We start from the raw sequence: 14,042 nt of genomic DNA on the forward strand, positions 1-14,042 counted from the left end.
AAATTCAGGAAGTAGTCATGGAAAGATACAGTCCCCAATGACCTTCTTTCTCCACCTAACCCCATTTGCCACCTTCCATCACCTATTATTAATGTGCTCATAGGATGACACTTGGTCAGAGCCTGCACACTCTGACAGTCTCCTGAAGCACCATCACAGATGGCACCCTAGCATGTGCTTTACTAACCCAGTGGTTCCTGTCTAGTCCAGCTGACTAGAATATCCATCAGAAGCTGAAGTGGTGGCTCAGGAGGCAGAGGCAGGCAGTTCTCTGTGAGGTTGAGGCCAGCCTCGTTTACAGAGAGAGTTCCAGTCCAGCCACAGCTACACAGAGAAAACCTGTGTTGAAAACATCCCCACCCCCAGCCAAAAAAAGACTATTCATCAGAGCATCTATAATCTTATCTGGAATTACTTTTGTGTAGGAACGAGCTTCATTTTTCTATATGGGTATCTTACTAGTCTGTCTTCAGTTACAGAAGGTATCATCATACTGTTTGAAACACTACCATCGTACTAAGTAAGATAACCATATATGTATTGCCCTAACTTGGGTTCTTTACCTGTTCTTTTGGTCTTTTAATATCTGTGCTTGTGTCAGTCTTACTGTAACTTAATTATTTTAGCTCCACATTGTCCTCAAAAGCTGTAATACTTTTCTCATACTTTCTTCACTATGCCTAGATTTTTGCATTTCCATATAAAGTCTAGATTCCTTTAGCCCTTGGGTTATATCTAAGGAGCTTTAGGGATTTGGAACCATGAGTTCTTAAATGGTATGACCAAAACTCTATGATCTTTTCATAATATTATAGTTACCCAGTAGTGCTAAATAAAAGATTTAACCACTAATCATTTTGACATAGTCCCTCACTGGTGAAATGGAAAAGCAAGTAAATATCTCAAAGTCCACAAAGGGATATTTTAGTTTTTATGGTGTTACATTGTTCACCTGGTGTTGTAGAATCAAAACCCCAGAGCTGTGAATTGAAATCATTTTAATAAATATAGGAAAGCAGGGCATAGTGGCACACACCTTTAATCCCAGCCAGAGGCAGAGGCAGAGGCAGAGGCAGAGGCAGGTGAACTTCTGTGAATTAGAGGCCAGACTGGTCTACAAAGTGAGTTACATGACAGCCAGGGCTGTTACACTAAAAAGCCCTGTCTAGAAAAACCAAATACATAAATAATAAATAAATATGGGATATGGATGCCACATAACTTATTTTGTGTATAACCATCTCACACATAACCATCTCATGAATTTTTAGCAATTTGCCAGCCATTTTAGTTTAATCTTAGTATAAACTACTCTTTTTAGTTTAATCATAGTCTAAGTTCATAATTAATTTTTTTTAGGTTACAGTAAAATTCTTACCATAGAGAAATGAAATGTATAGAGAAATACACAAATCCTGTGTATAAGTATTCGTACCCCAAAACTGGAAACAACCCAGTTGTCTTTCAGAGTGTGAATGTGAAATGAAAAGTGGTACATGTAAATAAGACATTATTACTCAGAAATGTAAATGAATTACTCTGTAGATACACCTTACATAACTAAACTACAAAAAGCAAATCACTTGGGAGCTGGAGAAAGCTGTCAGTAATGTGCTTGCCGGACAAGTGTGTGAGCACAAGTGTGAATTCAGTTGCTAGCACCCACATACAAAGCGAGGCGTGAGAAAACCCATTTGTCATTTCAGCATTGGAAAAGCTAGGACAGGCAGACCCCTGCAGCTCACTGGGCAGCCAGCCTCACCTAGTCAGGTAGCCACAGATCCCAGTGAGAGACCTTGTCTCAGCAAGGTGAATGGCTCCTGAAGTATCAACCCAGGGTTGATCACTGGCCTACACACACATGCGCACACACCCACACACACACACACACACACACCCCACAACCAACATCAGGTTTTAATGGTGTGTAATTCCATCTATATAATGGTTACAAAATAACACTCCTATATACAAATCAAACACAGTGCTTCCTAGTTAGAGAAGGGGTATTAGGATGTGACTGATGAGATATAGCAAGAGTCTCTTTGTGGTAAGAGAACAGGCCTGGATCTTGATGTGGTATTGATATATGCATCTATACAAGAGGAATAAAAATCATAATTATATAGAAAGCATTAAAAAAAACCAACAGTAACAAATGTATGCACACAAAACCCAGAAAGTAAGAGTGTCTGATCAGCTGTGCTCTGCCAGTGCCCACTTTTGAGTTTCAGTGACTCACTGTGGCTAAGATGGCATAATTGCAGGAAGATCAGTGATAAATATGGGTCTTATTTGTCCATATTTATCACCGATAGCTTATCGAGATGTAATTTATTTACCATAAAATTTACCCTTATAAAATATACAACTCAGCTTTTGTTAGTATATTTACAGGGTTGTGCCACTATCAGCTCTTTTTTTTTTTTTTGATTCCCCCCCCCCAATTCTGTACCTATTGATAATCTTTCCTCACCCTGTGGAGTGACTGATCTATGCTTTATAGCTATGCATCTGCCTCACTTAGACATTTCATATAATACAAAACCATGTGCTATGTGGTCTTTAGATTTGACTACTTACAATATTTTCAAGTTTGATTCACTTTTGGGTACTTTATTCATTGCCTTGTTTGTTCCTTTTTATGGCTAAATAGTACCTTATTATGGTTATACACCATATGTCATTTAACCATTGACTAGTTGGTGGCTGTTTTGGTTTTTCAACTTCATTACTGTCATCGGTAATACTGGTATAAACATTCATGGATGAATTCTTTATCTTCTTACTGCATTAGTACTTGAAAGTACCAAAAGTATGAATGTAAAAAGGTTTGTAGTTACCTGCCTCTTAAGATATTTCCATTGGTTTCCTTTAGCATTTATTCCATATGTTGTTATAGTTGTTGAGATTAAAATACCATAAACAATATGCCTGCTGATAAGTTACTTATTTTACAATGCTGGAGATCAAACACAGGGTCATGGACATGGTAGGCAAATGTCCTATCACCAAGTACGTCCTTGGCATTTCATGTTTCAACACTCATTTGTTACACCATTCCCTTTGTGTAAGGCACTAAATCGTGGTAATTGGAAGCCTGGATTTTAGAGTCAGGCAGTCTGAGTTCTAATCCAAGTTTCACTGTGTATTGCTTTCATGACTTTGATTATATCTTACGCACCTCAGTCGTATCTTCTGTAAGTGGCAGTAATAATACCCACTTCATAGAGTTATTGAGTAGACTGAGTGTGGGGTACATGGTAAGAGTTCCAGCACTTAAGAGGCTGAGACAGCAAAGTCATGAGTTCAAGATCAGCCTGAGCTATATAATAAGACCCTGTCTCAAAATACAATACTTCCTACACTCATAATAAGTGAAATAATCTGCCCTATTTCACTAAACCACTGAGATTATAGGGACAATAAGGCAAGAGTTACTGTCTTCTTACAGTCAAGAAATAGTGTCATTCTTCATGAAATAAGAAGTTGATCCATGTATGGTGACACATTGCCTTTTATTCCAGTATTCAGTAGGCTGAGGCAAGAGGAAGAAAAAAAGGTTATGTCCAACTTGGGTTGTGTGGCAAATAGTGCCTAAAAATAATTTATAATGATTAAATAAGTTAAGATTTGTAAAGTATTTTGAATATCAACTTGTATATACTAAGTATTGTATGTTTGGCAAGTAAAAAGATCATACACTGATCTGTTATTTTCCACATAGATTATAGCCTTATTTCTTACATGTTTTGTAAAAACTAGCATTAAAGTTTATGTATAGAAAATATGTGGTATTTGCTAATTCCAGCTTTTTAGAAAAAATGAAATGGAGCTATTGAATATCTAAAGACCTAGAATTTATGATGAAAAATTGGGGATTAGTTTTAGGGTGTTTATTTGTTTGTTTTTGGTTGGTTGATTGGTTTTTGGGTTTGTTTGTTGGGTTTTTTGTTTTGTTTTGTTTTGTTTGAGAAAAGGTTTCTCTGTATAGCCTTGGCTGTCCTGGACTCACTTTGTAGACCAGGGTGGCCTTGAACTCACAGAGATCTGCCTGCCTCTGCCTCCCAAGTGCTGGGATTACAGGCGTGCACCAGCTTGTCCAGCTATTGGGAATTAGTTTAATGTATAGGGAGAAAAAGGATTGTTTATGAGCTGAAAGGGCAGTTTTTACTTTTATTTAATGGGTAAACAACAAGATATCAGTCATTTGACAGTATAATACTACATAATCACATGCAAAGAGATTTATTTATGATGCTCATTAAAAGAAAGATAGAGCCTCTGGCAAAAATTCAGTGAGAGTTCTGTGTAGATTTTCCATGGGTGGAACTTTGAGTTTAGGACTAGTATACAAAAAGTATGCATGTATCCCTGGTCTGGGTCAAGGTAAACTGGAAACTGAATGGTAAAAATCTAAGTCAGTCTTTTCTTAGCATTTTTAAATGCTACATTTAAGGTTTAAATGTGTAATCTTGAGTACTGTAAGTTATAAAAAGCTTTCATCTCTGGGTGACAAACCATGTGACACTATAGCTAATAATTGCTGTGTTAAAAAGATATAAAAATAGTCTATATGACCTTTATGAGCATGACTTCTTAACAAAATGAGATTAAGATTTAAGTGAACTTAAAACTTGAAAAATAGTAGTGACTTATGTAAACATCTCATAAAAAGCTTTTCTGTACCTCTTTTATAGTGAATCATTTTGAGCTCCTTGGCTCATTTTTCAATAATTAAAAAAAAAAATCTTGAGAGTGAGTAGTCTAAGGGGGAAACACTAATTCTGTTCAACATCTCTCATGGAAGAGTTTGGAAAGGATCAATTTTTATAGTTAGCAGCGCTTGAAATGCCAAATCTACCTAGAAGGGAAATAAAAGGCTGACTGTATGGAAAGAATGTGAAATTCTTTAAGTAAGAGGGCTAAAATGAGTGCCAGAAGTCAGGAATTTTAAGGAACTAAATTTCAGGACAAAAAAAAAAAATGAGCCAGTTTCCTTTTGAAGTGATAAAAAATCTTCTAAAGTTAGGTTGTAGTGATGGCTTTATAACTTTATGAATAAACTGAAAGTCACTGAATCATATATTGGGTGAGGTAAAACTTACAGCATCTGAATTCATTCTATCTCAATTTTGCGTGCGGAGGGTGGGGGGGAAGTGGTAAGCACGGTTCCTTTGCTTGGGGTAGGAAGACAACCAATAGAAAAACATTTGCACACAGGGTCACCACAGGTAGCAGTGACATGTATTGCATGTAGAAAGAACAGACTAAGGAGAATAGAGGATGAGAATTATATATTTTGGAATAATCCTAGACTATTGAGTTAGAATTAAAAGAAGTCACTGAGAAGAGGGTATGCACGTGTGTACGTTTACAACCAAAAAAATGGAAATTGTGTGTGTGTGTGTGTGTGTAATACACCTTTGCACCTGTGTCTATATAAAAATACTGCCTTGTAAATATTTATATATATGAGTACAACCTAACTGTTCACTGAGTGGGTCCTGGAGAAGTGATAGCCCAGTAACACTTGGCATACCTAAGATATAGCTCTGGGTGTAAGTGCTTTTTTCCCCCCTCTCTCTAAGAAAACAAAGCTTTCTGAAGAGGTTGTCTAATTTCATAGCTGGGACAGGGAGGATACCAGATGAACCTGAAAAATTGTGTGTCATAGAGCTTTCCAAAACATGGCAAGAGTATGTTAAAAGGCCATAGGGCCATAGCTTACCCAAGCTAAATCTAAAACAATTTGAACTAAGTAAATACTGATAGTTACTAGTTGTAACCAGAAATCAGTGAAATGGATAGTTGTACGGAGAAAAATCACTATTTGAGGACAATGACAGTAATTAATCCAACAAGGAAACGTTAATACTCAAAATAGCAAAAATTCATTGGCGAAGAATCAAACAAATATTTATTTTTGCACTACTGATCATACTTAAGTATTCACTGTAGCTAAAAGCTCTAAACAAGCGCCTGGAATCCCAGTAACAGTTGGACGAATGAATACTGGCCTGTTAAAAAGGAGCGGCATTCTGACACATGTCACAGCCTGACGAGCCTGACTTCATTATGCTAACTGATAGAAACCAGACTCCAAAGAGGAAAATACCGTATGATTCTATTTACACAGGGTGCTTAAAATAGGCAGCTTCCCCAAGGAAGAAAGCAGCTTGGCAGTAACTGTGGACTGGTAAAGAAGAGGACAGAGAAAACCACTGTTTGGTGGAACTGCATTTTCTTAGGGACAATGAAAAGTTCTAAAAGTAGATAGTGACTATGACTACACAACATTGTGTATTACTTAAGATCAACAAGTTATAGCACCTAAAGGAAATTCCATTTTTCACCACAAAAATATGTTAAAAAATGGAATATTTTACATAACTTAAGTCTTTCCATCAGAATAGTTATCAAATACAAAGAGGGAAAGTATAGTTTTAAATAGAAAAATCTGATAGACACTGGCATAACCAGATAATCAAAGTTAAAACAACAATACTTCTTTTATATATCTGTCAAAAATACATACCTGGATTGAATCAGAAGGTAAATTGAGAAAAAATTAACACCTAGACTCTAAGCCTTATAAGAGTCAAGATTATGACACTAAAGAATGTTGCAAATTTTAAAAATGAACTGATAACTAAGTGTGTTGTGTAAGCCTAAAATGCCTCCTTCTGTTTGAGAACATGCCACCAAGCAAGGATTGAAGCTTGGCTTCAGCCTGGGGCTAAGGTCATGAAAGGGTAGCATCCTGATTGTGCTGGCCTGTGAGTTACACAAGAGAACGTGTTCATAGGAAATGCATAGTCTTGGAGGATGAGGAGAAATCTGTAACTTTCAAATGGTTAAGCTGCGGGGAAGTTCTTTGTACTATTTTGGAACTTCTTTAAATGTTGAAATTACTTCAGAATATAAAGAAGTACTTATACAAACTTTCTTTTTAAATGGAAGGAACTATAGTTAAGTACTTGTTCTGGCTGTACTGTGGATGCCCAAGAGTAAGACTGGGCTGGAAAGCTGCTGGCCAAAACACAAGAACCTTTCTCTTTTAATTTCAAGTATTTCCTATAGATTAATTGAGAATAAGCTCTGTAGATTGTGTGTGAAAATTACAATCTTTAAAAGTAGGAGAAGCAAGCCAGGCAGCGGTGGCGCACACCTTTAATCCCAGCACTCGGGAGGCAGAGGCAGGTGGATCTCTGTGAGTTCAAGGCCAGCCTGGTCTACAGAGTGAGTCCAGGACAGTCAAGGCTACACAGAGAAACCCTGTCTTGAGAAACAAAAAAACAAAACAAACAAACAAACAAAAAAGTAGGCGACTCAAGGGCTGAGGAGATGACACAGATTAAAAGGCATGCCTTGCAAACAGGAGAGCCTAAACTCAGTCTCACACCTATATAAAGACTGGGCATGGTGGATCATGACTGATTGTAATCCAGTGCCTGGAAGGTGTAGGCAGCAATCTCTACTACCAGAGAGACACCCCAACCCCAGAACAGGTAGATAGCGCCCAAGGAACAGCATCTGAGGCTTACCTCTGGCCCCTACACGTGAGGATACACGCACCCACACAGAATTCTGACAATCAGCTGATAGACTGGATGTGGTAATTTTGAATTTAGAATGTGAAAACTAAAGAAAAAACTAAATATAAGAACAATAATAGAATGAAAATAGGCCATCCTGTTTTTAAGATTCATGTTTGCTGTCTTCTTGCTCCAGGTGATGTTGAACAGGAACTGGGCCCACCTCCATCTGTAGATGAGGCAGCAAACACACTCATGACTCGTCTGGGTTTCCTCCTTGGAGAGAAAGTCACAGAAGTACAGTCAGGTGACCAGTACAGCATGGAGGTTCAGGATGAAAATCAGGTAAGCTATGCACTATCAACTTGGTCAAACAATACGAATCAGGAAAAGAAAAATGGTGTGGTGTGTGAGTATGTGCTCACTCTGAAAGGAAAAATAGCAGTTTTGTTAGAATTCATTTTGAGGTCTAGAATATAATTAAATTTTTCATAGTCACTTTTTTTTGTTTGTGGGTTTTTGTTTTATTTGGTTTTGGTTTCTTGAAATGGGATCTCTCTGTGTAGCTTTGGCTGTCCTAAACTTGCTTTGTAGACCAGGCTGGCATTGAATTCACAAAGATCCACCTACCTCTACCTCCCTGAGTGCTGCGGTTGCAGGTGTGCACCACTGCGCTGGCTTTGTTTGTGTTTTATGTATGTAAAGCTGCTGAATGATTAACAAATAAGCTACCCAAGTGACAGAACTGAGGGATTAACACTGCACTGAGAGATTAGAGTATACAGTATTCCCAAATTCATGTGGAGTATGGCCAGATTAATGATATGCTGATCTTTAGTTTCTAAAGCTACCAATTGCTTTTACCACTAAAATTAATAATAAATTAACTTAGAAATTAACTTAGCTAAAAGTTAAACATCCCTGAATGCTTAGTTATTAAATAATATGTTTCTCAGCAGCCTTAGAATCCAGGAAATAAGAAAATATTTTAAACTGTTACAGTGAAAACTAAGTATAATTTATAGGCTAAAGCTCAAGGCTTAGTGAAAAAAGATGAGTTTTGAATGCATTTATTTAAAAAGTTGAAAACCTGAGGAATTAATGTTCTGAGTGTCCATCTCAGAAAGCTTTGAAGTATAATGTTACAGTTAACCTTCTTTTGGGTAGTGTCCAAGCTAGACACAAGCTAGAGTTAGCTGGGAAGAAGAATCTCAATGAGAAATGCCTTTGGCAGATTGCCTGTAGGCAAGTCTGTAGAGCATTTCCTGGTGGGTGATGGATGTGGGGACCCAGCCACCCCTGGGCTGTTGGTCTGAGATTGTATAAGAAAGCGTGCTGAGCAAGCCAGGGAACAAGCCAGTGAGCAGCAGTCCTCCATGGCCTCTGCTTGAGGTCCTGCCTCAGGTTCCTGGCTTGGGTTCCTCCCTTCATGATAGACTATAAGTGCAGGGTGAAATAAACTTTCCTTCCCAAGTTGCTTTTAGTCATTGCCTTTATCTCAATAATAGAAATATAACTAGTTTAAGTGCCTTATAGGGAAATATTTTACTCAGGTCTGGGGAGATGGCCCTGACCTACTCCTATGCTGGGAACCAAACCTAGGACCTTGTGCTTGCTAGGCAAGTGCTTTACCACTGAGCTAACTCCCAAATACTTTTTATTTCTTGATGTTAATGTCAAGTTAGCATGGAACTATCCTAACAAAGATCACAAATATGCTACCCCTCCTTCTAATAGCTAAGTACTTCTTTTTTTCTACAAAATTATATTTCTTCATAAATGATAAAATTATCCATCCACCCTGCTATGACATTCTTCATGTCACTGTGATTTCAAATCAAGGTTCACAAGTGTGTAGACTGTGCCTTACTTTTAAATACACTCGTAAGGCCGTATCTTCAGATAAAACTAGAACATGAGGGCTGGGGGATAAATGGTGATAGAGTGTTTGCCCAGCAAATAAAAGGCACTAGATTAATTTTTACCCACTTGCCAAGAAAGAAAGAAAAGAAGGATGACAAGACAATAGGGTTATTGTGAAGATAAGCTGAAAGTACTGTACACAAAAGTATGCAGTACTATGCAGTATAAGTAGTATGTAAAATAAGCAAGACTATGGTTTAGGGAACATTTTTTTGCCTTCATATTTTTGATAATACCATTTTTATGTTATTATTATTATTTGTGCATTATGTCAGGAGTGTCCTACGGCATGTATGTGGATGTCAGAAGACAATTTGTGGGAGTTGTTTCTTTTCCTTACTGTGTGGGTCCCAGGAATCAAACGCAGATTATCAGGCCTGGCAGTAAAAGCTTTCACTTGCTGAGTCAACTCCCTGGCCCCCATTTTCACAATTCTTTCTTTTCTTCTTATTAAGTGCATATGGGTGTTTTATCTACATGTAAGAAATGAAAATATATAAAAGGCATCTAAAAACTGTTAAGCATTACATAAATATAAAAAAAATGATAATGACGTAGCTTTTTGGAATATAACATATTTTCAGCTTTTTGGAACCACTGGAATTTGTAGGACCTGGACTGGAATTAAGAACTAGGAGCACATGTGCAGTGGTGAATGTTTAGGGCAGTCAGAGGACAACTTTATGGGGACAGTTCTCTCTTTCCATCCTGTGGCTTCCAGGGATCAGACTCAGGGCATCAGGCTTGCATAGCAAGGGATTTTATCCACTGTACCATCTCACCAGCCACTCACCTGTATTTATGTGGAACCTTATAAAAGATAGACTGTGAACTTTATTTTGCTCCCTATAGAGAATGTTATAGACAATTGGAAACCCACTAAAAGCTTCTAGAATTGGAGTAACTAAATTCCATTTTGGCTTGCAGCATGGAAAATACTGTCTGTATCTTGTTCACTACTTTCCATATATAAGTGTATGGCCTGTCTTTTAATTCCCAAGCCTTGAACAGCTTTTGAGTTTCTAAACAACGTACAACTTTTGCTTTTACATTTAAGGCTTTTAAAAGCATGTATTTTGTGATACTTTATTTTGTAAAAAATATAGTGTAGAAATCACGTGTTGGGGATTAACTATCACATGGATTATATTATGTATATGGTGTACTGTCTGTTGACAGACTAGAAAGAGAATCTTGTCTATAACCAGAAATGGGTTGTTAACCATGGAGTCATCCCAAAATAAAACTTGGTTCCAGTTTATGGCAAGTATAGATATATCCAATATAAAATACCTGAGTGCAGTTCACCTCATTGGCTATAAGCTCAGAAACTGAGTGCAAGAGGAGTAAAATTATGTGTTGACCTCCCTATAATGGTTGGGATCAGGCCATTCCCTTACCACTCACTACAATGGTTAGAATGAAATATGTCACCAAGGTGGCTTCCTGGCTGAAAGATGGAGGGTAGCAAGGGCAGAAGAGTGAAATCACCTTCTTTTCTAGTCTCAGTGTACACCAAGGCCAAGATCCTCTTACCCCAAGAGGCCAGGGATTCTCCCCTCTCCTACGGTGCTGTAGCCCATGTTGTGTTTGTGAGCCATCCTACATGTACGGAAATAAACATCTGGCTCTTTTAGAAAAGTGTGCTGAATGTTTAAGTCGAGGTGGTCTAGGGCTCAGTATCTGTTGGTTTTGTTGGAAGTTGTCTGTTTTTTAATGTGTTCTATAGGTGATTCAGCTGCATGCCCACTTAAAAGCTATCTCTCTAGCAACTGATAACATTTTGCATAAACAGAGGTTACAAAGAAATTGAAATTCCTCTTTTCTCTGGAAAGATACTGTATAGTAGAAGGAATTTGCCTCAGGATTTTGAGGGCTTATTTTAGCGTAATGAAATATCAGTTCCTCATATTACTGATATGATTGAAAGGATTTATGTGGCTGTAACTTAATGAGACTGTTACTTTTAAGTCAAATGTATCTTTTATGACTAGATATAGTACAGAAATTAAAATACAACATCCAAAAATCCTTACCAAATTAGTTAAAGATTGTTAATATTCTTGCAGCTTATAATTAACACATCTTCTAGTTATTAAGTATAGATTCTCAGTTTCAGCAAAGAGACTATTGATGGAGACCATATGTAAAGAAGTTGAAAAGCTTCCTTTAAATTTAATATTTAAACATGTTAAATTTATCATTAGTGCTTCTTCAAATAATTTTGTCTTTGATCACTTGTGACTTTTATAAGGATAAAATTGCTTTAGTGCTTTACAAAAAATACTTTTATTCACTATATCAGTAATTTCTTTGGATAAAAAGAGCTGAAGAAAAAAATTGGATTTCTCATTAGTTGGACAAGTCAGAATGTATTACTGCTAACCTCTTTGGTAATTTTTGATACCTTCATATTTAAAAACTTACCAAGGAAAGCTGGGCATAATGATGCCTTCATATAATAGGAGAACTTGGGAGGTGGAGGCAAGAGGATAGTAGTTCAAGGTCATCTCCTCCTTATGTCATGCTCCATCCTTGTCTAACAGGAAGGTGGCCATCTCAGACATAAGAATTATTCATAATATAAATTTATCTATACACACAATCACTTTTTACAAGAAATGTCTTTTTGTGTTAAATAAACATTGTTTACTTTGTCATTAGAGAAGCTTGCAGAATAAGGTATTTTGCTCTGTACTCACAGCCTATTTATCAAAAGACTCTTCTTTTCATTAAGAACTTTTTTTTATTTCTCAGCTGCAAAGGTATTTTTTTTTTCTAACCAAAGACAGTTTTTTAACAAGACAACGTTCCAAGCATTCTGAAAAGTTTCATTGATTGGAAGTAGTAACTTGTGCTTAAAAGAAATTTCTGTTAGTGAACCAAAATGTAAAGTCACGGGTAGTTTCTTTTTTCTTTTTTTTAATCTCTATTTAACATATACGGAAAAACTAGCCACAAGTCTCTGTTCATGTTAACTGGTCAAGTTTTACCTTAACTGTAGAGCATGGGATCTCTCATCCTGGAAAGCAGAAACAAAGCCAGTGTAACTGTTGTAAAAGCTACATGGAAATTATTTATTGATTTTTTTTTTTATCACATTAGTATTTGGTCTTGAGATATATTTTATTTTTTTTAATGAAGAGATATATTTTAATAGCTGATCAGTTTATCTTATTTGGTACTGACTTTATTTTCAGACTTCAGCAATCACCCAGAGGATAAGTCCCTGCTCCACCCTGACTAGCAGCACTGCCTCTCCACCAGCCAGCAGCCCCTGCTCTACGCTCCCACCAGTCAGTACAAATGCACCTGCCAAGGACTGTAGCTATGGGGCCGTCACCAGCCCCACCTCTACCCTGGAAAGCAGAGATAGCGGCATCATTGGTGAGCTTCTTTTTATAATAATCATTCAGTATCTTTTTATTCCCTTTAAAAATAACTATGTGTGCTTAAGATTTTCAAAGTTATATTTTGAGATATGTGTAAATTTGTCCTTCTTTTTAAATGCTGAAGCGATAAAGGCCAACAAAATGAGAGACAGACATTCATATTTAATTCCTTTTTTTCAGGCCTACCTACTTATTAAGATATAAAATGTTCTTTACACTGGTTTCTGTAAATTCCCATATTTCATCTCTACTGGCAGTAGTTGTCCAGAAAAGTTAATTCTTTACTAGTGTAGTAGAGTTTTGTGAAACAGAGAAAGTGATTAGGCTGAAGATCTGCAATTTGAGTTGTCCTGGGGTTTGTGTGTTTCAAGTAAGTAGCAGTCCTTTGATGAGTGTTGGAAGCCCATTCTGATCTGGCTTTTCATATCAATAAGGGATCTTGTTTTCGGCACTTAACAAAGTAAAATAAGCGTTTTTGTTTGTTTGTTTAGAACATTTTAAAATTTTTATTTAATTACTTTATTCAGATTACAACTCAGTTGTTATCCCATCACTTGTATCCTCCTGTTCCTCCCTCCCTCCCGCTTTCACCCTATTCCCTTCCCCTAGGTCTAAGACCAAGGGGGACCTCCTCCCCCACTGTATGGTCATAGGCTATCAAGTCTCACCTTGGTAGTCTGCTTATTCTTTCTTTGAGTGCCATCAGGCCTCCCCACCAAGGGGAGGTGGTCAAATATGGGGCACCAGAGTTGGCTTATGATTCTGGCACCTTAGACCAGTGTGTTCTTATGTCAAGAAAAGAACCCCATGTGCAGTGTATTCTTATGAAGACGTGGAGCTCTGAGCCTAGGTCAGCGACTACACCTACAAGTGGTTTGCTGCTGAGTGTAGACCAAAAGCATGAGACACTGCAGTAGACAAAGCAAACGTTCTTCTTCCCCTCCTTCTCCAGAGTAGAAGTCAGTCCTCTACTCATCTTCCCCATCTCCAGCCCTCCCCTTGGCTTGGACATTTTCCACCTCCAGGTGCACAAACTTTCTAGTTGTTTAAACTGGGTTTTTGCTGGAGTCAGCTCCCAGGAGCCTGGCCCTTGGCCCCCTGTACTGCACAAACAGTGGACACAGAGAGGAACTCTAGCAGACTGCACATACAACCCAGCATATACCCAAAGAATTCTAATAGCAGAACA

The 14,042-nt window shown here is 37.5% G+C and overlaps 1 protein-coding gene across 12 annotated transcripts in view; it reads left to right on the forward strand.

Annotated features, from left to right (window-relative positions):
• Positions 1-14,042, forward strand: part of TANC2 (tetratricopeptide repeat, ankyrin repeat and coiled-coil containing 2) — a gene marked incomplete at its 3' end in the record, with an annotated part of 287,236 nt that overhangs the window by 143,938 nt on the left and 129,256 nt on the right. For all 12 annotated transcript variants that reach the window (XM_084748481.1, XM_084748489.1, XM_084748486.1 and 9 more), the window contains 2 exons: positions 7,735-7,883; positions 12,662-12,848. In XM_084748481.1, coding sequence (XP_084604607.1) covers positions 7,735-7,883; positions 12,662-12,848 — 336 coding nt within the window. The remainder of the gene's footprint in view (positions 1-7,734; positions 7,884-12,661; positions 12,849-14,042) is intronic.

The sequence above is a fragment of the Acomys minous genome (genome assembly GCF_964271855.1).
Source record: "Acomys minous genome assembly, chromosome: 12".
Taxonomy (NCBI): domain Eukaryota; kingdom Metazoa; phylum Chordata; class Mammalia; order Rodentia; family Muridae; genus Acomys; species Acomys minous.